General features: G+C 41.2%; 1 protein-coding gene across 2 annotated transcripts in view; it reads left to right on the forward strand.

Annotated features, from left to right (window-relative positions):
• The window catches only part of SPTLC3 (serine palmitoyltransferase long chain base subunit 3), a 58,040-nt gene extending 37,148 nt beyond the window's left edge, over nucleotides 1-20,892 (forward strand). For both annotated transcript variants that reach the window (XM_083730383.1, XM_083730384.1), the window contains exons 8-12: nucleotides 1,822-2,041; nucleotides 3,580-3,706; nucleotides 15,181-15,316; nucleotides 16,271-16,400; nucleotides 18,905-20,892. In XM_083730383.1, coding sequence (XP_083586509.1) covers nucleotides 1,822-2,041; nucleotides 3,580-3,706; nucleotides 15,181-15,316; nucleotides 16,271-16,400; nucleotides 18,905-19,018 — 727 coding nt within the window. In that variant the 3' untranslated portion in view covers nucleotides 19,019-20,892. The remainder of the gene's footprint in view (nucleotides 1-1,821; nucleotides 2,042-3,579; nucleotides 3,707-15,180; nucleotides 15,317-16,270; nucleotides 16,401-18,904) is intronic.
• Nucleotides 20,893-27,867: the final 6,975 nt, after the last annotated feature.

Below are 27,867 nucleotides of genomic sequence, written 5' to 3' on the forward strand. Positions count from 1 at the left end.
ATCTTAAGGGCTGCCTTCCCCCATTCGATCCAACCTGGACCCTGTGCTTGTCATCTGAGGCCCTTCTCTTTGTCCCCCCCTCCCTAAGAGGTTTGTCATCTGAGGCCCTTCTCTTTGTCCCCTCTCCCTAAGAGGTTTGGAAGATGACAACACAAGAACAGGCCTTTTCTGTGGTGGCTTCCCATCTGTGGAATGCTCTCCCCAGGAGTGCATGGTTCATTCATTCAGCCTTTGTTGTCATAATGCGTGCCTGGTGTCATTATTACATCATTATGTTAGGATATTTCCGTCCCTCCTTAAAAAGGGAACAGGCGTTGTGTGTCACATGCCTGTTTACTTCCTGCTCACTGGGAGTTTCTGTTTTGTATATAGCTTTTGTTTCCTGCTGTTTTCCTCGACACGGATGCAAGCAGTCATGTTTTTTCCTTTGTTCTGATCGACGTTGAATAAAGCTGTAAATATGCTCTCCTGGGTGAATCTTCCGTTGTGGAAACTCTGCAGAAAGGGTGTGCACGAGTATTGGAATGTGTCTGAGGCTCGTGTCGCTAATTGACTGATGCTGTTCCAACGGGAGACCGGAGATCGTCCGGAGACAACATGGCTGTCTGATTGCCCATGTCTCCCTGGAAGTATCCCAACACATTACACTATCATTTGGATAACAGATGGTATATTAATAATAATATGCATATGAATAGGGATCATGTAGCATGATTCTTAAAACAATAAAGGATATATATCTGTGAGAAAGACACAGATTGCTTTTGGCATTTTTGGAAGGCTTTTTTTTATAACATGTCATGGATGAAAATCTCTAGAGATCTTTTGTTTACATAATGAATTGCACTTGGTCTGAATGTTGTGTTGCATTCCAAACTGGTCAGTGTTTCTGCAAGGTGTTGGAACTCTTCATCAAAGCAATCATGTTATCTGAATTTAGCAAGTAGATGGGTGGATGGGAAATAATAGAGCAATGAAATCATGAGTACACCCACACTTCCTGCTTAATGACATCTGGAAGGTGTCTTCACTGTACTCTTTTCAGTTCCTACTAAAACATGTTTTAGACCAGCCTATGTGTAATGTTGACATGTTTTAACTAATTATTTTAATTGTTTTTGACTGGATCAAGGAGTCTGTGCAAGATGAAAAATGAGTGGGGACCCCCCTCCCTCAACAGATAAAGCCAGAGTTTAGAGTAGAGAGGTTAGGGAGTGATATGATGCAAAAACGGCAGGCTGGAAAAGCAGAGAGAAACAGAGAGCCATGCTGGATCTCTGGCTGAATCCAAGGCTGTGGCTATGGGAGAAACAAAACCCTTTTGGGGTGTTGACACAGTGAACCTTTCCATCACAGGCTCAGGTTATATACAGGGTGGCCCAAAAGTAGGCATACTGCTTTAGAATCCACTTTCTTTGTTCTTTGACTCAAGAAGTTCTTGAGTCGGTAAAGAAAAAGAATTGTTTCTTTCTTTGAAACCTACTTTTGAACCACCCTGTATGTGTGTAAATAAACTATATATCCTAAAGACACCACAGTCTCCACTGTGCCTCATTCCCTTTTGAGACACTCCTTTGTTGACACCTAAGGAATAAACAAGAGTCCACAGCTAAGCTACTTTTGGTTTGTTGAACTCTAGTGCTTCTTTGTCTCTTGCTGGTAGCCGCTCACGAGTACAAACAAGTATACTTAGGTTTTTCTCCACTGTGGCTTCAGCTGCTTGGATGCAATCAATAGCATTATGTCCACATTATGCAACAATAGCTACAGCTGAATCAATTAAGTGCTCATTTCTCAGCTGTTTTCTTTTGTTTCCCACAGTATGGAAGGCTCCATCGTACGCTTGCCGGAGATAATTGCCTTGAAGAGAAAATACAAAGCCTATGTCTACTTGGACGAAGCTCACAGCATAGGTGCCGTTGGCCCAACAGGAAGAGGAGTTGTGGAATACTTTGGAATGGATCCCAACGATGTTGATGTACTGATGGGAACATTCACCAAAAGCTTTGGAGCAGCAGGGGGATACATAGCAGGCAAAAAGGTATTGGCATCAATTGTCAGCATTTGTAGGTGTATAAAAACTCAAATGGCAGTGATTGCTAACCATTTCAAAAATGGAATAAGACCTGGGTTGCTATAGCAGTCAGGAAGCAGATATCCTATTCTGGTACCTAGAAAATCCTGCCACTGCTCATGTTTTTGCAAAAGTTTTTGCTTCCTTGTGTGTATATTTGCACTAGGTTTGAAGGGCTTCATGTGGTTCCATCTGCATCCACAGAACAGAGAATATTCCAGTTTTGAGGTCCCTCTCTACATGGTTTTACAGAGTTCACATACTCTTTGGATTCTCCTGTTGACAGTAAACATTGTTTCTGCTGCATTTGATAACTGTGGCAATATCTCATCCCACTATTTGCATGCAGATTGTTCATAGTAAGCACTTTCTAATTAATGTCATTGAATATGATTATGTAAGGGGGAAATGCAGCAACAATTTGCACACTGGTAACTGAGTTCTCAAATGGTTTTTTGGAATGCCTCTGAATTCCTTTTGTTATTTGAACTTAAGAAAGTTTTAATGATTTCTCTGTACTGGGCACATTACATGTCTTCAGAAGTCATGTGCTTGCTGCAAAAATTGCTCTTTCATTGAGTAATATTGGGGAAAGGTGCAGTTGCATACAGCTTATATGCAAGTCCTGCCAAAGGATTGTAGCTAAACATGAATGAATTTTACATTGACTGCATAGTTTCCTTAGGGTTGTGAACTTTCAAGTCTTATGTTGCTTGAGTATAAACAAGTAAAACAGTGAGCATGTTTTGTTGTGTTTTTGTCTGCAGGGGAAACTGTAGTCAGATTTTTCACTTGAGTCAGCTTAAATTGACTTCTGTGCTACTCTTTGCATCAGATCCCTATTAGCACTGTTTAATAACCTCTCACCTCTGAGACCAGAGGTGTGCTCAGTCAGACACGCCTTTGAAAAAGATCCAGGTTGCAGGTATTTAATTAGGCATTGCTACTGTGCCAGGCCTAATTTAGCATTAAACTAATTAGAAGCACTGTTGAAAAATAAATTTCCTGATGTACTTTTCCCTTCAAATATTGTGGGTCTAGGCTGAATAACCTTTTTCTGCCTCCTTTTAAGGGATTGCAATAGAACAAAACACTGAACCCATAAAAAGAGATAAAATAGCAGTTTATTTCTTCTGGGTACAAGGTCCATGGGAAGGACTATCTCTAGTGATAGTGCATTAAAATATCATCCTCTGCTGTCTATCTGTTCTCTCATTACATGGAAATTTGGAAGCATGATGCTTCATGCCATGCACTGACTTTTTAAAAGTGTGCCCTTTTGACAGTTGCTATAAGAGTACTTGAGGGAATCAGTGAAACAAATAGTTGATTTAGCCATTGGTTCAAAACTGAGGTATGTTTCTAAATGTTTTGCATTTCGGCTTACAGTTGAGTGTGCAGCCAATTCTGGATCTGATTGCTCTTACCACCTGCAAACCTCTGTTCCAACAGACATAAGGAGGTTTTGGTGTCTGCGCTAAAACTTTATTCTGTTTTTATTCCAGGAACTAGTAGACTACTTACGGGTTCACTCCCATAGTGCTGCATATGCTTCATCTATGGCTGCTCCAGTAGTGGAACAAATCATAAGAGCAATGAAATGTGTCATGGGACTAGATGGAACCACAAAAGGTAGGGTATTGTGCTGACTGAGAAGATTTCCTTTTAGAGTTGTTTGAAATGGGAGGGGGGATAACAGCATTTCACCTTAAGAAAGGCATGCTTGTGGATGAATGCAACTGATCATTTGTGGTCAATGTATGAGCAAAACATATAGCATTTGGGGGACTTAATTCCTGGCCTTCATACACCTGCAAGCACACTTTGCTTGGAGGATGTTGTTAGACCAATAGTGATGCAGTGATTCTGACTTGGTAGGTGTATGAAGCCAGGAACAAGCATCAGGGAGCATGTGCTTCTTCACTCTTGCTGTCTCAAGATCTTGGTTGTAAACCTAAACTGACACTGAGTTACATTTCCCCATTTTAGATGTAAAGGGAAACTGATTTATTTCATCAGAACTGAAGTGCTGACACTTCAGTGTGCAAGAAGACAAGCACACAGGTCCAACACCCTATTCCTCACTTCATAAAACATATATCACTGTGTTGGGCTGTTTGTAAGGCATAATAATTACCTCCTTACATGGTGGAAATGTTAGTCTGAATAAAAGAGTCACTGAACTGTTTCCCATAAACTTCTACATAATATAGAACAGACCATGGTCAGCAGTGCATGGGGTGGCAGTGACCCAAATGTCCAAGTGATTAAAAATTAAATATTATATTTATGAGTAACCCTGTTAAAAGGAATATTCTTGCAGAATTTTGGATTTGTTTCCTGTCTTGGATGAAAAAAGGGCAGTTAGGACAAAGGTCTTATCTGCTTATGTGAAATGATGCCCAGGAGGTTTGGGGCCAACAATAAATTAAGTTTTTTTCTGATGTGGCTGAATTTGGCCAACATGTTTGGTGGAGCTTCATATAAATGCATCAAGAGGTGCCTACATAATTCATATCAGCTTCCCAGTGGCAACCACAACACCAGCATACTGAGAAGCAGGCAGAAGTGGCCAGTACTAAAGAACAGTGCCTATGAGATGCTAGCACAGAATGGGTGTACTTTGTCTCTATAGCATTTTTATGCCATAGTGTGTAGAGTTGTTATACAGTTTCTAAAGTGGTGTGAAAGAGGGTATGCTTCATCTATAGCAATAAATAAGAGCACACATGTAAAATTCGATTTATGGACTGCTTTTTTGCAAATATTCTTGCCAGTGGAGGGCAACATTGCACTGTAGTTTTCCAAGATGATAGTATTCTTTCTGGCTGTAAGAAAGAAACATAAAAGGCTCCATCTGCACTTTTTCTCTTCTTACCTTTTTGAGCTAGTACAGATCCACAGATACAGAAGTTCTCAGAACCTGCAGGTTCAAGGGTTGTTGCATTGCAAGGAGCATAGCAAGGGGAAACTAACTGCAGTGGCTTTGATGCACACTAGCACATTGGGCATCCACTCACGGTACAAGCTTCTACTTTCAGTTGAACTGAGTTAACTATAGAGCGTGCTTTTGTTTCCCTCCCTGCCTCTTAAAAGGATCGCGTCAAAAGCATTTTTAAGGAGTGATTGTTTAAAAACTGCCTTATTTAGCACTTGCACCTGGTGTAGCATAGTGACAGGCCTATTTCTCAGTAAGGTAGAAAACATCAGTCTTGAATATACTCCCCATACTTCTCATAAGGGGATACAGTGGTGGAAGAGATACAAACATGGCAAACTAGTATATTGGAGAGAAGACTAGGCTAGGACAATTACGGTATATCCAAATGAGCTTCAAGGGACCCTTTTAAAGGAGTGAGGAAATTGTGCTTCTCCTTCAAGCAGGAAGGTGGCAGCTGTGGCATTCCCTCCCACCCAGCCCCAAAGCTAAATGATCTGAAAAGGCATCATGCTCAATAGCATTAAAGGCCTTTGAGGATAATCTGCAGGCAATTGATAAGTATCTGAGATAAGGAAATAGGATGAAGCTCTTCATCTAAGCCTACGCACCTAAAGCTGATTCAGCACCTTCTTTCTGATCTGCTCAGAAAGCAAAAAAGAAGACTTCCCACTTCACTAGAATAGAATTGCCCCTTCCATATAAGTGAATGGAGAAGCCTGTTTTGCAAAAGTGCCATGTCCATGCTGGAGTTTCAGTAGAATTCCTCTTTGAAGCCTTGAAAAGGGCAGGATCCTGAGCAGGATCCTGTTTTTTTTATAAATCAATAGAACCTCTGGTGTTAGTCCATTGCAAATTATTCTGTTTTAGTGTGCTAAAACAAAACCTGGATGCAGCAGGCTGTTTCAAAGCCTCTGGCTGGGAAAGATTTAACTTCTTAGTGTGCTGAATTCTGCAATATCTAGTACAGGGGTCGGCAACCTGCGGCTCCGGAGCCGCATGCGGCTCTTTAACGCCTTTGCCGCGGCTCCGGGGTGGAGGCGAGGGGAGGAGGCGCATTTTCCTTTGTTCCCGTGCAGTCGCTGTCATCTGTGAGGCGGCGGCGGAGAGCAGAAGGCAGCGCCACTCTCCTCGCGAGTTGGGCGCAGGGCAGCGGCAGCAGGAAGGCTCCCCAAGGGCCGAGCGGCACGCGCCCGCCTTCCCCGTGAGCCATTGTTTTTAGTGCGCCTCCTTTCACTCATTGTTGCCCCGCACGGTGAAGCGACCCCGGGTTGGGAGCCGCCAGGATCTCTGGAGCGAGTCCTCTTTCGGGGGTTGTGGGGGCTCCCAGCAGCAGCAGCTCCCGGCGGGAGCTCCTGCAGGGTGCGCAAGGCTTGCAGACACTCGCCCGAAGCACGGGGAGCCCTCCGGAGGGCTCCCCGTGCTTCGGGCAACAGGCTGCCTCCCCAAGCCTCGCGCGCCCGACGGGAGCTCCTGCCGGGCGCGCAAGGCTTGCAGACACTCGCCCGAAGCACGGGGAGCCCTCCAGAGGGCTCCCTGTGCTTCGGGCAACAGGCTGCCGCCCCAAGCCTCGCGCGCCCGACGGGAGCTCCTGCCGGGCGCGCAAGGCTTGCAGACACTCACCCGAAGCACGGGGAGCCCTCCGGAGGGCTCCCTGTGCTTGGGGCGGCAGGCTGCCGCCCCAAGCCTCGCGCGCCCGACGGGAGCTCCTGCCGGGCGCGCAAGGCTTGCAGACACTCACCCGAAGCACGGGGAGCCCTCCGGAGGGCTCCCTGTGCTTCGGGCAACAGGCTGCCGCCCCAAGCCTCGCGCGCCTGGCGGGAGCTCCCGCCAGGCGCGCAAGGCTTGCGGACACTCGCTGGGGCTGCAGGCTGCTGCCCGCAAGCCTTGTGAGCCTGTGGGAACTCCCGCCGGGCTTGCAAGGCTTGCGGATAGCTTCCTGAAGCCTGGAGAGCGAGAGGGGTCGGTGCGCACCGATGCCTCTCGCTCTCCAGGCTTCAGCGAAAGCCTGCATTCGCACCATAGGACGCACACAGATTTCCCCTTCATTTTTGGAGGGGAAAAGTGCGTCCTATGGAGCGAAAAATACGGTATATAGCATGTCTTTGTTGCTGGCTGATTTGCTGCTATTGCTTTGCAATTTGCAGCTACTGTTTTGAAGGGGAGTGAGGAACACACACTCAAAAAAAGGTAACTTGTTAATATAACGTTTATTTCTATGAGGAGGAGTAATTCTGAGGGGTCAAACAAAAAATAATTAAAAAGTGTCAAAAAAGTTATTTTTATAATGACGAGGATAACATTGGGCTAAGAAACAATGTATGCAGTGTTATATTTGTTTTAAATGTCGCAATGGTTTTGCGGCTCCCAGTTGTTGTTTTTTCTTCGGAAACGGGTCCAAGTGGCTCTTTTTGTCTTAAAGGTTGCAGACCCCTGATCTAGTAGGTTCAGAAATGAGCTGGAAAGTGGGCTTCTTCCATCCGTGTCAATGGAATGAGTTATTGGACTTTGTCTTCCTTCAGTTTACAGAAAGAGAAGACTTTTAGACAGGGAATGATGAGCTGTGTGCCTTTGCTTCCAGATTTTATGTAAAGTTCATAAGCTGTTGTGAATGGAACAGAGGGAAGAGCCAAACTCACTTGGGTTGCTTCTTACCCCAACCAACAGAGTGGCAAAGATCAAAAACAAATAATCATTCATTAAAGCTTCAAAATAATCAGTTAGCTTACTGGACAGGAAAACCAATTCCTAACCCCGGGTGGTTGGTTCACTAACATTTGGGCTCTAGCTTCCATGGTTAAACTAGCCAAAATGATCCAAGTCAGAGAGGGGAAATAGAGTTATTACCATTTTCCTAAAAATACGACTTTTTATCATGTATTGCTGTAACAAGCCAAAGAAAATAGAATTCCATATGATTTGTTGGGAATATTGTGAGATATTGATTTATGAATTTGGCAAATTTCCTGGAATATTAGATATTTATCTAGCTAAATGTAGTAGTCTTTTAAAATTTCTATTGAATCGTTTTTCCTTCTATCTTTCTTTGTACATTGTTTAAAATATAAAAAATGTGTGAACAAAAATTGTCCACTACCCTCATCTATGATAGAAAGATTGAAAAAGGATTTAATTTCTGTTTGCAATTAAGGCTCAGTTTGTAATTTTGTGTCGGGGCAAGATAATGTTTCTTCTTTGAAGAAAAAAAGTTCTGTCTGAATAGAGATCTTGTGTCAGTATAGGCCTAGTTTTCATTGTGGAGAAAACCAGTATATCTGTGCTGCACTACTTCAGATTGCAGGGGTGGGGGGGTCTCACATGGTGGAAAACTCCTCTATTGGGGTGGGGGGGTTCTCTGTAAATAGAAAACAAGAATATTCAGGAGTAAGAAGCCTAGGCCAAACTCCTCCTCCCTGACCAGCTAGTCTTTTGTGCGTGCTTTATTTTTTAATATTGAGGACCTTTCCATCATGTGTGCACATACAGGCGCTCACACAACAACAGCAACAACAACAGTCGAAAGGGATAATGCCCGAACACAGATTTCACCACCTGGGTGAAAATTGTGTCCCACAAAGATGCTTAAGATTTTTAGTGAAAATCTGTGCCAACAATGAGGAAACCCCCATTGCAAATCTATCTGCGCTGACCTACATACCATGGGTGCTGTAAAGCTTATTCAGAACCACCCAGAGTGCTATATTATTGCTAAGTCTATATTACAATATTCAGAAATATTCAAATAAAAATTAAGCGCAATTCTGGGGCAGTAATTGTAGGTCCCTGGAATCATTGTTCCCCTCTGTGCCCCTCTCCAGGCTATCATTATACTTGCCATACCTTTGGTCAGTGGTAAGCGGCATTTCATGCTGATCACATGACCCGGAAGCTGTACGCCAGCTCCCTCGGCCAATAAAGTGAGATGAGCGCCACAACCCCAGAGTCGGCCATGACTGGACCTAATGGTCAGGGGTCCCATTACCTTTACCTTAAACATCGAATTTAGCACCATCTAGCCTCTGTGTAAGAGGGACACGGGTGGCGCTGTGGGTTAAACCACGGAGCCTAGGACTTGCCAATCAGAAGGTCGGCCATTTGAATCCCCGCGACGGGGTGAGCTCCCGTTGCTCGCTCCCTGCTCCTGCCAACCTAGCAGTTCAAAAGCACGTCAAACTGCAAGAAGATAAATAGGTACCGCTCCAGTGGGAAGGTAAACGACGTTTCCGTGCACTGCTCTGGTTTGCCAGAAGCGGCTTAGTCATGCTGGCCACATGACCAGGAAGCTGTATGCCGGCTCCCTTGGCCAATAAAGCGAGATGAGCGCCGCAACCCCAGAGTCGGCCATGACTGGATCTAATGGTCAGGGGTCCCTTTACCTTTACCTTTACTAGCCTCTGTGTAAGGCTCTTACTGTGGCTAGATTATTGTGTTTAGTAATGGGAATCTTTCATTTTAACAGTCATCCACTCCACCACCGTGCTGCTTTTTTTTTTTTTTTTTTTTTTTGCGCATCTATTTAGGCTTTTCAACAACAGCAAAAAGTATGAGAATGAGTTGAAAGGTCAAAAGATCTGTAGTGGATGAAAGTTGCCACAGCATCTACCCTGATCTGGAGTGCTGACTTAAATTACATGTGCTACAAATTCCTTAGAAAGCTATCTCCTCCTAGTGGTGCAGCAGTAAAACTGCTAGCACCTTTGCAAAGCTAAGCAGTCTCTGGTATTATTTCAGGTTGGATGGGAGCCTGTTTGTTGAGATTCCTACATTGCAGAGGGTTGGTCTAGATTGACCCTCAGGATATCTTCCGACTCTACAACTCTGTTACTCTATAGCTAAGAAATTAAAACAAGGCATCCTGCTTAACTACCGAAAGTCACACTTTCACAATTTGGTTTAGACAAAACAGTCTTAACCATTTTTGTCCTTTAGAAAGTTACCTTGATTTGATGGTTGAGGAGCCGCATCAATCTGCAAGTCTGTAATTGTGTTCAAGCACTGAGGTTTCTCTAAAGTACCTATCACCATAATATCTGTCCTTGTGTGTTAAAATAGCTTGGCAGAACATGTACACAAGGGTTGGGGAGGCAGTCATGCTAGTGTGTGGTCTCTGACCACAAAACACATCATCAGAAATGACAGGAAAGTGCTGAGGCTTGGTAAAGAACAGCTTACACCCTTTCTGTCATCCACTCGAAGTAGGTTTGATACAGCCCAAGACATGCAGATGTGGGTAATGGGACATTTTTATATCTTAAAAGTCAGAAGGCAACGCATGACTAAACTCTGGCACATAGAAAGTAAGCTAGCACATGGGACAAAATGGTGGGCTGGTTGTGAGTTCTGTTCATGTACACAAATCAGCTTTTGATGTTTTCCCATTACAGTGGTACCTCGGGTTACATATGTTTCAGGTTACACATGCTTCAGGTTACACTCTCCGCTAACCCAGAAATAGTGCTTCAGGTTAAGAACTTTGCTTCAGGATGAGAACAGAAATCATGCTCCGATGGCGCAGCAGCAGTGGGAGGCCCCATTAGCTAAAGTGGTGCTTCAGGTTAAGAACAGTTTCAGGTTAAGTACGGACCTCCGGAACGAATTAAGTACTTAACCCGAGGTACCACTGTACAGCCAGGAAAAGGGATCTGTGCTTGAACTAACAATTTTTCTTTTCTTGGATCCTGGTAGAAAACTGGTGGTATTTATTTTTTTACAGAAAAAAACTTTTTTTTAATCTGTGCATTAAAAATAGATAGTCCCCAGTTTAATATTAATCATGCTAAACAATGCATTAAGCCTCTAAAAATTTCCTGCACGCTATTCAAGCCCCCCTCCCCCATTTTCTTCCGAGTTCTTTTAAAATCTGTTGTGCCAAAAATATTTTTGGAAGTACCCCCAGACTATTGTTTTTATTAGAACTGGAAAGCTTTGTAGTAAGATGCTTTTTTGTGTTTTTGATACTCTGGCACAGCTGTTTTTGTTTTAGTGCCACTGGAGAGATGGTTAAGCTATTTGTCGTCCCTCTAACTCAACGGATTTGTCAAATGGAAACTGAATGGCAAACCCAAAGAATAACAGCCAGAATGCCTGTGTGAGCAGATCTGTGTATAAAAGATACTTACAGACTGTACTAGGCTTTTTGTTCCCTTCCCATTCATTCAGCAGGGCACAGGTCATCTCCAAAGCATCTTTTTCTATAAGAAAATTTCTCACTTGGGAAGTCCATGAGCTCCAAATTACTCTTTATTATGAAGGACAGTCACTGTTCTGGTACTGCCTCCTGGTAAATCACCACTCCTAGTTTTGTTCAATTTTTTTCCTCTGGAGAATCCCTTGTTAAAATTTTGTTAAGGTCACTTCTCTCACTTTTCAGGGTTTAGCTCCCACCCCAAGGCCTCTGGAACTTAAACACCAAGAGACCCACACAATACCTTGCATGCCACTTCGCATTCTTCAGTCTAGTATGGAATATTTTGAACTGTTGCTAACAAGTTGTGTGTGTTTTAGGATTGTTGTTGTTTGTCAAGAATAGCAATTTTTTGGCTTTCAAATTCAGTGAAAGACTACTGACTTCTGAGAGTGAAGGGTGGGTGGTGATCATCATCAACAACAATAATAATAATACTGCAGGATACATGGGTCTAGTGTGTAACTGTGATGGCTAAGGGGGATGGCTTGGACAGGGATCCATAAGACGCACACACATTTCCCCTTACTTTTTAGGAGGGGAAAAGTGCGTCTTATAGAGCAAAAAATACGGTATAATAGGCTCTTTCATCTGCTGTCTTAGGAAGACCCGTACTTTTCTCTTCATATTTTGGGGGACAGGAGGACAGAGGTCCAGAGCCATTCACCACCCTCTTTCCTCTCATATAGGTTCTTTTTACAATCAAGCTGTATATAAGTTTTATGAAATTAAATAAATAAATATGTATCTATAAATATGTATGTTGATAGCTTTGACTTCCCACTCATATTTGTCGGAGAGCATACCATCAAACATAGCTCATTTTTTATATAAAAAAATAAGAAATGAGATGGTGATAGAGAAGGAAGCAGCGTTGCTGTCTCTCTTTTTAAAAGAAAGATATGACTAGATAAGTATGCTAAAGGTGCCTTAGTTCTCAGACGCTGAAGAAAGTAATGGTTAGATGTATTTTTTAAAATCTAGAGTGTCACAAATGAGGTGCTTATGTAACTGCTGGTCTTTCATGACGTCACAGATAAGTTCCTGTAATTTCCACACAATCACATTTCTCAGGACAATCACACTAATCACCAAGGTGCTATCTAAGGAAAGCATCGTATTTTACTTCTGTGAAAGAAATAGGACAGCCAGCTCCTGGAAATCCTTCCAATAATTTTTCAAAATCCTTTGTCAGCTATGTCAGGTATAACAGAGCATACCCAATAAATTCACCTGTGTGGTTCTTTCAAAACTGATGGTATGGAAAGTTCCTAAACAGCTAGCTGGTCAGAAAGAGAAATCCTGCAAGGAATCATAGAATCATAGAGTTGGAAGAGATCACAAGGGCCATCGAGTCCAACCCCCTGCCAAGCAGGAGACCAGGGTCAGCCCAAAACGAGGTTGCCGCCTGAAGCAAAGGACAACATGGTACCTGCCCACTTTCCCACCTGCTGTGTTCCATCTCCCAAAGCTCCCTGGATTGACAGTTGATTCTTATTTTAACACTGGCACCAGGAAACTTGAGGGCAACATACGGTATTCGCTTAAGGAATACTGGACGTACTGTGCAAACTGCTCTGCAAACCTTCCAACATCTGCATTCTGAGGCGGCTGCCTCACTCTGCCTAATGGTATGGCCATCTCTGAAGGAGACAGTCTTCTGAGATCCAGCGAGGGCAATCTGTGAGAGCAGGCTTCAGCATGAGGATCCTTTCTTCATATTTTGAGCAGGGCTTCATGTTTTGAGTGGGGCCTTAAACAGTCTTCTGCCCCACCATATTACTTGATCAGCTACACGCACAAGAGGTTCTTCTTAACAGCTGCTGTGTGTGGATATATCTGTTTGAGATATATTGTCAACATAACATAAAGGCTAGAAATAAGCACCAAGAGTTAAATCTATTTGCAGTCCTGTAAGTTCCAACTGTGTGCCAACAGAGTGTTCTTTGGGACTCCAAAGAACTGAAATGCCTCATTTCTCAAACCAAATGGGATGAAGGGAAGAATCTCAGGATTATGGTAATTACTGATTTTTTTTTTTTGAATATAGGGAAATGCAAAATAGTTCGGCTTGAAGTGGTGCCTAAGAGAAGTGCTAATTACAAAGAACTCCAGAGACATTGTAAAATAATAATAATTCTCGGCGGGGTGGAGCAGGATGTGCCGTAGATAGAATTTCTGGAAAGAGTGAAATGCTGTAATGACAATTGTGATGGTGGCCTCCTTAAAAAAGAAATATGGTGGAGCAGTTAGGCTGTTAAAAAGATCTGCTACATTGTGATGTACAAAGATTTGCAAACATGTGCTTTGTGTCTGTCTCCTACCAACTAACATTAGAAGTAATCCAGCGAATACTTCCTTGGCTATTGGGAGATTAAAGAGATAGCCAGGTTATTGCATCATCAGTAAAGACAAGATGTAACAGTCTTGAGTCGGTAAAATATAGAAATGACTTTGGGTCAACCAGTTTAAATTTTGTTTTGTTCTGTCTGCTCTAAGTTTGCTCTAGATTCTGAACTGTGTTTTTAACTTTTAGTTAAAAAGTGGTTAACTTGTAGTGCTGCAGAAGATGCGGGACTCCAACTCCCATTAGCTCCAACCAAAATGAACTATGGTCAAGGATGATGGAAGTTGGAGTCCAACAACATCTGGAAGGTCAAAGGCTTTGGAAATTGCAAAGTACTGTGTATTGAAGTGGGTGAAATGTATCTCCCCTTTGCCTTCAAACTCCTCTCTAGCACTCCAAAGAATAGTATTATAATGAGCCCATGGCTATTATCACCTGATTTATTGTTGTTTGTGATCCAGATACAAACCCATTATCTTGACTTAGGAGGAATTTTTGGCAGGTGGAATGAGGACTTGTGTGTCCTTGCACCAGAAAACAGTCCTGGATATTGTTCTCTTTAAACCCATATTGAATGGTGGGTTTGCATGTGAGAACAACATTGTACTGTAATACTGTGTTTGTTTATTATACTAAGCAGGGTAGAACAAATGTATTGTAGTCAATCATGGTGTCTTATTGCTCCTCCCAGGCACTTTAATCATAATACCTCCGCTATGCCTTGTTAATGTAACTGAGAAGCTGTGAGTGTTTTGCTTAGAAAGCAAAGAGGGGTTAAAAAAAAAAAGAAAAGAAAAGAAAGCAAAGAGGGGAGTACAGTGTGTATGGGTCAAACTAAGCATCATCCACATAGCCTCCCTGTTCAGATATTCGGGGGGGGGCATCTGTTTTTAAACAGTATTAAAAAAATTGGGGGGAGGAGAGTACTGAACCTCCTTGCCCCTCTCTTCCCCACCCCAGTTGTTGCTCCAAGCACTTTTATTCCCTTCTGACTCCAAAACCAGAAGTAGAGAATGAAGAAGAGTGCCTTGAGCAATGGACTAGTGGGAGGTAAGGCCTGAGATGTGTGGGTTGGGGGAATGCTTAGTGGTGCTCCTTTTACCACTAGTGTAAGAACCTCCTCCACATGGATGCATGTCTCATTTGGCCCTCTGGGTACTCTTTGATCTTCATAATACTATTATGTACAGTGGTACCTTGGTAGTCGAACGGCTTGGCTCCTGAACAAATCGGCTCTCGAACGCCGCAAACCCGGAAGTGAGTGTTCCGGTTTGCGAACGTTTTTCAGAAGCTGAACGTCAAACATGGCTTCCGTGGCTTCCGATTGAGTGCAGGAAGCTCCTGCAGCCAATCAGAAGCCACGCCTTGGTTTTTGAACCGTTCCGGGAGTCGAATGAACTCTCAGAACAGATTATATTCAAGAACCAAGGTACCACTGTATCAGAAATAATCAGCTGGGGACACATTAACGTTTGAATGTATGTTTGAGGATGTATCGGCTTCTGAAGCCATCTCGGTTAGCTGTTTTACGTGCTGATCAGTCTCTGCAACATTAAAGCTCTAGATCTTTGTTTTGGTCCTGAGGCAGCAGATGTGTAATGTTCCTGCATTCACTGCTTTTCTGGTTCTTATTCCAGGACTTCAGAGAGTCCGCGCGCTAGCTGAAAATACAAGGTACTTCAGACGAAGATTGCATAAACTAGGTTTCATTATTTATGGCAATGAAGATTCTCCTGTTGTCCCTTTGCTCCTTTACATACCAGGCAAAATTGGGTAAGTTAAGCTCCTCTGCCCCAGGCAGCTATGCAGAGTTTTCAGAAATTTGCTGGTAAACTCGAAAGATTTTATTTCAGAAATGTCTTTTTTTATATTTCTACATTGGGGAACATATTTTGACTTGACTTATATGGCAGCTTCCTTCTATGGCAGCTTCCCTTCTAGTGCTGTCTACTCTGACTGACAATTGTTCTCCGGGCTTATAGGGAAAAGTATGGTCATTGATTAAATACAATCAATGGCCGTATTTAAGAGTGTCAAACTGGTGGATGCTTCCACTCTATGGTGTAATAGTCTTAAAAATTGTGCCTGTAAATTAGTTTATTTTTTTTTTAAAAAAAAAAATACTTTTCTGGGCTTAATTGAATTTAAGAGGCTCTTGGGTTTAAGCAGCCCCCTCCTCTCAATTTTATCAGGCATGTATAAAAGACAAGCAGTGCCATCCTTTATACGAGGAAGTCCTGTTTTTTCAGTAGCCCTTATTCCCAAGCAGTGATGTGGGTTTTTTTTGGGGGGGGGGGTCCCATGCAAATTAGAATAATCTGTATTGGAAAATTTTCTCAAGCCCTAAAGTGATCCAATTTAGCATGTTTCATTTTTCTTGTATTTAATCAACAAAGAAAAAAAATTGAAACTGCCAATCTTACCTAATACTGCATTTGCAATTCACATCCATTCATTGTTACTAATGAACTGATTAAGTAGAAAGTTTTCCATGGAAAAATGAAGCACTGGAACAGTTTTGTTGTTTTTTGGGGGGGGATTCTCCCCCCACCCTGGCCAAAATCACTACTACCAGCTTAAGGTAGGATTCAGCGAAAGTCCTGTCAGCAGAAGCACTGAATATGAGCTTCCACTTCTGCGATGGGGTCTTGTGTTTACTTCTTTTATATTTAAACATTGTGCAGTGTGTCAGCAATAATTTCAGTTTTGCCTCATTTTCTTACCCAGGGCTTTTGCAAGACGCATGCTAGCCAGAAATATCGGGGTGGTGGTGGTCGGCTTTCCAGCTACTCCGATCGCAGAATCCAGAGCTCGGTTTTGTGTGTCAGCTGCTCATACACGGGAGATGTTAGATGCGGTAAGCACAGCAAGCTTGCTTGCAATATCGACTTGACACTGAATGGGAAGGTTCTAGAAGAAGCCTCACACTGTCTCTTCTATTATTTTTTTTATTTTTATTTATTATTATTATTATTATTATTATTATTATTATTATTATTATTATTAACTCTTTGCCTTCCTTGATTGCCCTCACACTATTGCAGAAGGTTTGATTTTGAAAATAAATACAGTGGACGCTCAGGTTGCGAACATGATCCGTGCGGGATGCACGTTCACAACCCGCAGCAGCGCATCTGGGTTTCGATTCAGTGCTTCTGCACATGCGCAAAGCGCGATTTAGCGCTTCTGCGCATGCGCGATCGCCGAAACCCAGAAGTAACCCGTTCCGGTACTTCCGGGTTTCGGCACTCCATAACCCAAAAAAACACAACTTGAAGCATCTGTAACCCAAGGTATGACTGTACTTATGTCTACGTGAGAAACATGTTGGCAAATTAATATATTTTACTGGGCCAACTTAGAAGTATGCAAACTTTTGAGTTTCATAGAACTCTTCACTGAACAAAGTGGAAAAGCAGCAAAATGTTGGTTGCAGTCATATTTTCGGGTTGAGGGCTACGTTGGCACAAGATGATCACTAACTAAATCTAGACTTTTGATTCTGAAATCAAACAAGAGAATTGACCCAGATGGTAAGACAGCAGTATGCCAAGTTATATCCCCCATGCTGTTGCAAACATGGGTGAGAAATTGCATCTGTGTTTTGCTTTAATTTTGTATGACTTTGATCTTGTGACAGTGTTAGGGTCCTAACACTGCAACCCATGTTCTGTGCAAAATAGAATGATGGGCTTCAAATACTTGGTTGAACTCTCCTATTCGGCCATACCTTTTGAATACTGCTTGCTTCTCAAAGCACCACTCCCTTGTGGTATTTGGTGGACTTGAGAAATAATGGGGAGTTATACAGTCTCCTAATTTAATTTTTGGACAAATTAACACAGCAGTGGGAAAGAGTTACAATACCTGCTCAAGGTAAAGGCCATGTGGTGTTAAGACAGGAGAGTGAAGCTTGCTGATTGCAGTTGTATTTTGATAACCTAATATCTGCAGCATCCATAAAGGAAAGTTTGCTTGTAACTAGTTTTTTCCTATATGGTGTTATGGTTTGACACAAAACAAACAGGAAGGAAGGAAGGAAGGAAGGAAGGAAGGAAGGAAGGAAGGAAGGAAGGAAGGAAGGAAGGGGCTGTAATACCATACAAACCAATATGTTGAATGTCCTGATTTGGTTATGTTTCAACCCATTCTTGAAATGGAAAGACATCCCATTACCTTAATCCCAATGACTTTTGTAAGACACGAAAGCGTAATAATATATAATAATAATATTCTGTATAATAATAATATATAATAACCCCAAATCTAGAATAGTGCAAATAAACAAGTGTCATGCACCACAAGACCACATAAGTAATGCACTAAGAATTTTACTGTTGCTGGAGACATTTCAGGCTTGTTTCCCCTCATAAAAAAAACAAACCCATAGTTATTTGATAACAAAAGCCATCTGGTTCTTATGCAGATGCTATTTCAATTTAAAATTAATAGCAATATCATCTCACCTTCACACTTACACTCGGCTAATACTAAATGCTGTTTGTGGAGGAGAAATGCGTGCTCTTTGAGGCACTTTTTAAAATAGGCACTTGAGCTTTTTGCAGGCATGAAAAATTGTTCCTTTTGTCAAAGGAAGGTGTGGGAAGCATCATGCTTTGAGGGTGGGTAGTGGCAAGACCTGGCCTAGAACTGGATGCAAATTGGTGGTGGTGGTGACATCTTTAAAGATGTTCAGGCAATTGCCATTGCACAAATGCACATCAAGCAGGGGAATGGTAAAAAATGCACATCAAGCAGGGGAATGGTTAGCATGAAACCCATTGTAAAACTGGAGTCTAAAATGGAAAAATATACTGAAATATATCCAGACCAGAAATAAAATAGACAGGACCACACCAGAATGGAGAGTGGTTTGCAGTCTAACAGTCATGATGACAAACTAGAGAAGCAACGGAAGCAGGAAAGGAAAATGAAATTTGGAGTTCAGGTGACTTCATGTTTTAAAATGACCAGGGAGAGGAAATTTGTCTTCAGTTGGGAGGTGCCAAAGAGCAGTTGGTCTTCAACTATAAAAGAGCCTGCCTCCTTCTGACAAGCATTTGGTGGAAATGTATACACTGGATTAACTATTTGGACAAAACATCAGAAACAGAAACAATTTTCACTTCTTCATTGTTGGCCCCAGGTAATACAAGACGTAGAGTCTGTGACTCTACATTCATAATAGTGTTATGAATATGGAATAACACTATGGATTTCACCTGAATTCACCAGTGGTCTTAATTCCTTTTTTTTTTTTTGAGTGTGAAAACATACACTTGTATGGCTCTTTGTTCTTGATGCTAAGCAGAAGTGAGCGGCGTTTTATATCTTTCTGATATCGTACAATTGTATTTACAGGTCCTTGATGCTCTAGATGAACTGGGTGATTTTTTGCAGCTGAAATATTCCCAGCGCTCCAAGTCATCTCGTCCTGAACTATATGATGAAACATGCTTTGAACTTGAAGATTAAGCTTCCCTCCCATGGAGAAACCATTACGATGTTACAAGAGGGGGGGAGGGAACCTAAACAATAGGAATGTGTTTCTTCTTTTCTAAGGACAGTTTTTGCTTCACAGCTAATTGAACCAAGAAAAGCACTGTGTGTGTTTCACTGGATTGGAATCTGTGTGCAAGAGACTGAAATATGGTTGCTACAGAGCCCTACCAAGAAATACGAGTATTATTATTATTATTATTATTAATATTATTATTATTTGATGCAAAAGACTTTGTCCCATTAAGTTGATTGCAACTGTGCAGCCTTTGTTTTGAGCCTTTTTATGAGCAGGCTTTTCATAGTTCTTAATTATGATTACAATAAACTTTTCAAAAGAGTGAATTGGAATGCAGCATGTTGGTTGAAGGAAAAAATTCACTTGTTAAACTGGCTTTCACTTGCAGAACGGCATACTTCCATTTCAACTTATGTGAATTTTGGCAGAGGAAATTACAGGCAGACGTTTCTTTGATTGACAGGTGTCTTAGTAGGAGACAGTGGTCATTCAGTGCCTTACTTAACATTAACTGTTACTGCCAAAAAAATTTTGGGGAGGGGAAAGCTACAACTTCTGTTTGCCAGTTGGTTTTTTTTGGCAAAAAAAAATGTTTTAAGGTTTTTTCATCAAACGTGGCAAGAAAGGGTAAGCCACAAAAATGTCTGTTTTTATTCTTACATTGTTGATGCATTGAATACTTAAAATTAATGGTAGAAATTCTTTTCTTTTCTTTTTTTTTACTTGTTTGGTCTGAAAGCAGGTTTAAAGGCTTTTCATGCACAATTTTCATAACTAACATTTCTGTTACTCTTGCATACTTTCACATACATACCTTCCCTTGTGGTGCACAAAATATAACTGACATTCAGAAGCCTATTTTCTGTTCTTGAAGTGCCTTACAGGCTTGATAAGCATACTTGGGAGTAAAGAACACTTTGGTTGTGTGTTTCACAGAATAAGATGCGCCAAGAACTTGCTGTTTCAGACTCCTGAAACCTCTTTATAGTGCTGTTTCTATGAGGTATAACACAGTTGGAGATAAGTTGGTCAACATTCTTGGTTTTGCTGTGAGAGTTACAGATCTGTGTTTTTTATTACATGTTTACAGTTTTTAACTGGTGTTAGAACAGGACCAATGATCTGGAAAGGATAATGGGAGAATAGGTGGATGTAGTCCCACTTGCAGTGCACCAAATGAATGAAGCCAGAACTTATGGGAAGATATCATCCACTTCCAACTGGGCTGCATGTGAAATGAAGTTCTCCAGTCTCAGCAGTTAAGGAAGGTCTTTGTAGTTTTATGTAGTTTTTTTATATAAAAATAAAATAACTGGTTGAAAGTTGTTTCTGTAGCTTTGAGGGAGCTGCAAACCATTCTGGACTATCTGATGGCACTGTAAACACATCCGATCAAGAGATGGTTAGCTTTCTGTTGCACAGATGTACTTTGCTTTCATGTTCTTGAAAGCTGTGGTATCCACTTAACCCACAGCTGCAAAATTAGATTTAAGAACAGAACAATTAAATTGTGGAATAGCAATTACAGTATATGACTCCCCTGCTTGTTAAAGCAGCTTTGAGGATGAAGCAAGGCTGATTAGTTATGAGGTCCCTTTTTGTTGTTCAAGTTAATAAAATTCAATGCTGCTATAATGTTAAGAACGGACCGCAACGCATTCCACAATATCAAATGTCTGCTTCAGAAGTATATTGTGGAGGGGAGTGATTTGTACAGTGTTGTATGATTGTTCACTTTGGCAGATGAACTTGAGAAACACTATAGGGGCCATGTTTGTGCATTATACTAAAACTACTGTATAAAGATTAAAGGATGTTTTTGTTTTTATAATTTTTGAAGTTGACTCCTTTCTTGTTCGGGTAACTTTAATTTCCATCTACAGATTTGCATGGAGGGGCATTCATCCACTGAAGAGTTCTCTAAAGATGCTGCTAGTTCTGCTCTTACAAATAAAATAATTCCTCGCATCTCCATCTCCTCCCCTTCATTATTCCCTTAACAGATGCATTGTTTAGGTAGTATGGTATGGAATGGTACCATATCCTGTGTGCTTCCTCTGCTGCAGAGCTGGATACCTGTTAGTAGCAGAGCACTGGATCCAGGTCCCACATTTGTCTGTTCCTTGGAATAGATACATAAGAGTCTTTAGAACTGAAGCTACCATTCCACATCACAGATCCCCTGCTGGCGGCTAATAACATCCATATAGAATAATAGTTTCAATGGTATCTTCCAAATCAGTTCAAACCATCCCTGCCCACAGGCAAAGCATTCCTCTTTATTCCTCCCATACATCTCCCATGCACAGTTTTGGTTAGTTTTGTAATTGGGGGGGGGGGCGGATCCTGTATGGTAGGTTAATATTTTCCTATAGTGCATAATCAGCAAAAAGAGACTAGAAGGCCTTACTCTTTAAAGTACTTTGGAGTTTATGACATAGGAATGATTCGACCTTTGCACTTCATATGTTACTGATTGTCATTGTACCTATACAGAAATGTAAGCCACATGTAAGGACTGGGCTTAGAGCAGAGTAGGTCTCAATAATACTGTGGTGTTAGTTTGTGCCATTAGCCAGTGAGTTGAAAGTTTTGCCTTCTTTTGGTAAGGCAATGTCTGTTAAAGGGCTGTGACCAACTCTTCTTACTTTATTTAAGAAGTGAATATTTTCTCTTCCTAAATTCTTGTTGCAGTTCTCATTTCCAGCATACTATCACCCTCAGAGTGGGGTGGAGAGTAAGAGGCTTGAGGAAGGGGCTGTAGAGCCTGGGGAGGAACAAATTACATAAAATGGAACAGCAGTAAACAATGACTGATTTTATATTTTTTAAAATGGCATGCCTTTAAAAAAACCAAAACACTTTGGGAGCCTTGAACCTTGAAGGAAGCAGGGCCGGCCCACTCATGAGGCAACCGCCTCAGGCGGCAGAATCCACGGGGGCAGCAAATCCCTATGTAGAACTTGTTGTTGTTGTTTAGTCGTGTCCGACTCTTCGTGACCCCATGGACCAGAACACACCAGGCACTCCTGTCTTCCACTGCCTCCCGCAGTTTGGTCACTCATGCTGGTAGCTTCAAGAACACTATCCAACCATCTCGTCCTATGTCGTCCCCATCTCCTTGTGCCCTCCATCTTTCCCAACATCAGGATCTTTTCCAGGGAGTCTTCTCTTCTCATGAGGTGGCCAAAGTATTGGAGCCTTAGATTCAGGATCTGTCCTTCCAGTGAGCACTCAGGGCTGATTTCCTTAAGAATGGATAGGTCTGATCTTCTTGCAGTCCATGGGACTCTCAAGAGTCTCCTCCAGCACCATAATTCTTTTTTTACAATATATTTTTATTCATTTTCCATAACAAATTATACATCCAAAACATCTTTTTTTACATCCAAGTTCCTCCTTACTGACTTCCCTCCTTCCGCCTGAAAAGCCTTCCCAGTACTTACTTTCTCCACATTTCTTAAATTTAAATTACACCACCATATTATTTAATTTTTTAAAAAATCTAACAATATTCCTACCTTTCCTCTTCACAGAGCTTCCTTAAAACTTACAAACGTTATCTGATTACCACTTATTTTTTGCGTATATTCAATAAATGTCATCCAATCTTCTGTAAATCTTTTTTTTTATAATAATATTTATTAAGTTTTTGTTTACACAATAAAAAACATACATAATAACATAGTATTTTCCAATATCCACATTTCATTCTCATCTTTGGACTTCCTCACATCTCTTGTTCCTGCATCCTAAACTCATAAATTTTACTAGCAAATTATTAACTTGTTTCAATTCATATAATATATTTTTCCAATATTAAATCTCAGATTTTAGAATTTAAATCACTCTTTTGAAGACTTAGTTATAACAATTTATCCAAAATTTGTCTTTTCTTTCAATTACAATTAGATTTGTATTCCTTGTAGCTAATTTGTTGGAGCCATTCTATTGCTAATCTTACATCTTTCTTAACATTCATACAATTTACAATATTTTTGTATATAGTCCTTAAATTTCTTCCATTCCTCCTCCACCAGTTCTTCTCCCAGATCTCGGATTCTGCTAGTCATCTCCGCCAGTTCCATATAGTCCATCAGTTGCATCTGCCATTCTTCCAGTGTGGGCAAATCTTGAGTTTTCCAGCTTTTGGTGATGAGTATCCTTGCTGCTGTTGTAGCATACATAAAAAAAGGTTTGATCCTTCTTTTGCACACTCTGGCCGACAATGCCTAAAAGAAAGGCCTCTGGTTTCTTAGGGAAGGTATACTTAAATACCTTTTTCAGCTCATTATATATCATTTCCCAGAAAGCCTTCACTCTAGGGCAAGTCCACCAGAGGTGAAAGAATGTTCCTTCAGCTTCTTTACACTTCCAACATTTATTGTCAGACACATGATATATCTTTGCAAGCTTGACTGGAGTTATGTACCACCTATATATCATTTTCATAATGTTTTCTTTCAAGGCATTACATGCCGTAAATCTCAAACAATCTTCTGTAAATCTTTGGTCACGTCGGTTCCGGATCCTTCCTGTTAGTCTATCGAGTTCTGCATAATCCATCATTTTCATTCTCCATTCTTCAATCGTAGGTAACTCTTCTTGTTTCCACTTCTGGGCCATCAAAGTTATTGCTGCTGACACTGCATATAAAAATATCTTCCTATCTTTCTTATCTATCTCATTACCTATTATTCCTAGTAAAAACGCTTCTGGTTTCTTTACAAATGTATATTTCAACACTTTCTTCAATTCATTATAAATCATTTCCCAAAAGTTTTTAATTTTTTTACAGTCCCACCACATATGGTAAAACGTTCCTTCCTTTTCTCTACATTTCCAACATTTATTACTTATCTTATACATCTTTGCCAATTTTACAGGTGTCATATACCATCGATACATCATCTTCATTACATTTTCTTTTATAGCAGTGCACGCAGTAAATCTTATTCCATCTTTCCACAATTTTAACCAATCATCTATTTGTATATTATATCCAAAATCTTTGGCCCAGTCAATCATAACCGATTTCACCTCTTTATCCTTTGTATACCATTCCAATAATAATTTATACATTCTTGCTAAACTTTTGAATTCATTATTCAATATTTCTTTCTGAAATTTAGAATCTTTATCAGCAAAACCTCTTTGTAGCATATCTTTCTTAAACATTTCATTAATTTGAAAGTAATGCAGCCAATCATTAACATATTCTTTAACCTCTTCAAATGGTCTCATTTTCCATTTACTTCCTTTTCTTTCAATTAACTTCTCATATGTTGCCCATCCCCCCCTCATATTAATTTTCTTTACGCTCATTGCCTCCAATGGCGATAACCAATATGGAGTTTTTGGCTCCAATAAATTTTTATACCTCTCCCAGACTTCTATAAGAGACCTTCGTATTTCAAAACCTTTATGTACACGTTTCTTGTCATACCACAAATATGCATGCCACCCAAATCTATTATCAAAACCTTCCAACCATAATTCAAAAGCATCAATTCTTCTGCTTTTTAAGATGTTGTCTAGGTTTATCATTGCTTTCCTTCCAAGAAGCAGGCGTCTTTTAATTTCGTGACTGCTGCCACCATCTGCAGTGATCATGGAGCCCAAGAAAGTAAAATCTCTCACTGCCTCCATTTCTTCCCCTTCTATTTGCCAGGAGGTGATGGGCCCCCCTGTGGCCATGATCTTTTTTTGATGTTGAGCTTCAGACCATATTTGCACTCTTTTCTTTCACCCTCATTAAAAGGTTTTTTAATTCCTCCTCACTTTCTGTTTTCAAAGTTGTGTCATCTGCATATCTGAGGTTGTTGATATTTCTTCCGGCAATCTTAATTCCGGCTAGGGATTCATCCAGCCATCCTTTCGCATGATGAATTCTGCATATAAGTTAAATAAGCAGGGAGACAATATACAGCCTTGTCATACTCCTTTCCCAATTTTGAACCAATCAGTTGTTCCATATCCAGTTCTAACTGTAGCTTCTTGTCCCACATAGAGATTTCTCAGGAGACAGATGAGGTGATCTGGCACTCCCATTTCTTTAAGAACTTGCCATAGTTTGCTGTGGTCGACACAGTCAGAGGCTTTGGCATAGTCAATGAAGCAGAAGTAGATGTCTTTCTGGAACTCTCTAGCTTTCTCCATAATCCAGTGTATGTTTGCAATTTGGTTTCCGGTTCCTCTGCCTCTTCTAAATCCAGCTTGCACTTCTGGGAGTTCTCGATCCACATACTGCTCAAGCCTTCCTTGTAGAATTTTAAGCATAACCTTGCTAGCATGTGAAATGAGTGCAATTGTGCGGTAGTTGGAGCATTCTTTGGCACTGCCCTTCTTTGGGATTGGGATGTAGACTGATCTTCTCCAATCCTCTGGCAACTGCTGAGTTTTCCAAATTTGCTGGCATATTGAGTGTAGCCCCTTAACAGCAGAACTTAATTCCCCCTTATTCCTGATGTAGAAAGCAGCCCTCACTTTTTAATTTTACATTTATTACAAACATCTTGATTTTTCTGCAGTCTTGCAATAGTTTCCAATTGATCCAGGGTGGGTGGGTGTTAGTTAATATTATTTAGCAGACAGCATCTGGACCTTATATTTGCCAGGCTATGTGGCAGAAAGTATTCTAATGGGCTTCTTTAAGAGCAGAAGCAGTCGGAACTCCTGCACAAGGCAGCAGCAGCAGCAAAGCAAAGCAAAGCAAATAATCTATTCCAAAACCATTCCAACCCACCCAAACTTCCCTGTTTCCCAGGTTTTGCAAATAATATCCTCTTACTTAACAAGGACCTGTTCGTCTGCAGATTCCAGAACAAGTCTATTATTATACATATGCAGTTTTTTGACAACACAATCGTGGTGGTCAGACTTGGACCATAAATATTGTGCAAAGTGTAGTTGAGAGATGGCAAGGGGCGGGGAGCCCTCTCTTTGATATTAAAAGTGTACCTGATGCCAGCTGGATTGTGAGAGTTCCCCACACACACAAAGACACAGAGGACTTTTTTGCAAAGCAATTTCTCTTTTAAAGATTCCGTGCCTAACCAACTCCACTACTTAAAATGTAATATTTTTCTTATTTGGAATGGAAGTAGATATCCACAATTCACTAGTACGTTTTGATCCCCTACTTAATCAGATGCTCTAGAACGAGTGATGTTTGCTAATTTGTAGGTGCCATCTATTGACTTTAAGAAAAGGCGGAGGACCACCTGATGCAGGCCATGAGCGAAATGGCGCTGACCCTGTCCCATTAAAGAAAAGAAAAAGGCTGAGATCACAGTGGTACCTTGGTTCTCAAACTTAATCTGTTCCGGGAGTCCGTTCAACTCCAGAAGCTGTTCGAAAACCAAGGTGCAGCTTCCGATTGGCTGAACACTTACTTCAGGAGCTGATTTGTTCAACAACCAAGCCATTTGGGAACCAAGGTACCACAGTATTGACAAATTCAGCTTACCCGACTGTTATCCATCATAAGAGTTTTCCTGTTGATACAGCATACCTCTCTGTTTCTGAATATTTTTCCCACTGCAAAATTTATCACACTAATCCCTGCAACCTTAAGAACTAAAATTTTTTAAGGAGACAGTTTAAGAGATCTTACACCTCAGGATTTTTTATAGTTGTTGCACTCCTGTGGAGAGTGTTGGGATCTGTGTGATGGATAGGTCACAGGTTATTTCATTCTAAACAATTGAGATTTTGCCCTGTTGTCTGGTAAAGGTCTCTAACTTGTGCATTGTACTAGTTACAGGTAGGTAGCCGTGTTGAACTGCCATAGTCGAAACAAAAAAATTCCTTCCAGTAGCACCTTAGAGACCAACTAAGTTTGTTATTGGTATGAGCTTTCGTGTGCATGCACACTTCTTCAGATACACTGAAACAAAAGTCACCAGACCCTTATGTATAGTGAGAGGGTTGGGAGGGGTATTACTCAGAAGGGTGTTGGGAATGGGTGATTGGCTGATAGGTGTGGTAAACCTGTTGATGGCTGTTAACGACTGCACTTGGTCTTACAGGAAAAAGCAAGGGGTGAGATTGCTAAAAATAGCTTTATCATGTATAATGAGATAAGAATCCAATGTCTCTATTCAGACCAGGTCTCTCCATGGTTTTAAGTTTGGTAATAAGTTGCAATACAGCAACTTCTCTTTCCAGTCTATTTCTGAAATTCTTTTGTAATAAGACAATTACTTTGAGATCTTGTATAGAATGTCCTGGGAGATTGAAGTGTTCTCCTACTGGTTTCTCTGTTCAACGCATCATCAGAGATCTACAACCTCTCCTAGACAATGACAGGTGTTACTGGAAGGAATTTTTTTATTTTGTGCATTGTAGTTTGTTGGTCAGTACATTAGCAGTTGAAAGCATGTCAAAGTGCAAGTAGATAATAATAATAATAATAATAATACCCCGCCACTCTGGGCAGCTCCCAATCAAATCTTAAAAACAATACAGCGTTAAATGTTAAAAACTACCCTGTACAGGGCTGCCTTCAGATGTTTTTTAAAGATAGGATAGCTGCTTATTTCCTTCACATCTGATGGGAGGGCATTCCACAGGGTGGGCGCTACCACGAAAAAGGCCCTCTGTCTGGTTCCCTGTAACCTTACTTCTCGCAATGAGGGAGCCGCCAGAAGGCCCTCGGCGCTGGATCTCAGTGTCCGGGCTGAACGATGGGGGTGGAGACGCTCCTTCAGGTATACAGGACCAAGGCCATTTAGGGCTTTAAAGGTCAGCACCAACACTTTGAATTGTGCTCGGAAACGTACTGGGAGCCAATGCAGATCTCTCA

This window comes from Podarcis gaigeae, assembly GCF_964106915.1.
Source record: "Podarcis gaigeae genome assembly, chromosome: 3".
Classification (NCBI taxonomy): Eukaryota; Metazoa; Chordata; class Lepidosauria; order Squamata; family Lacertidae; genus Podarcis; species Podarcis gaigeae.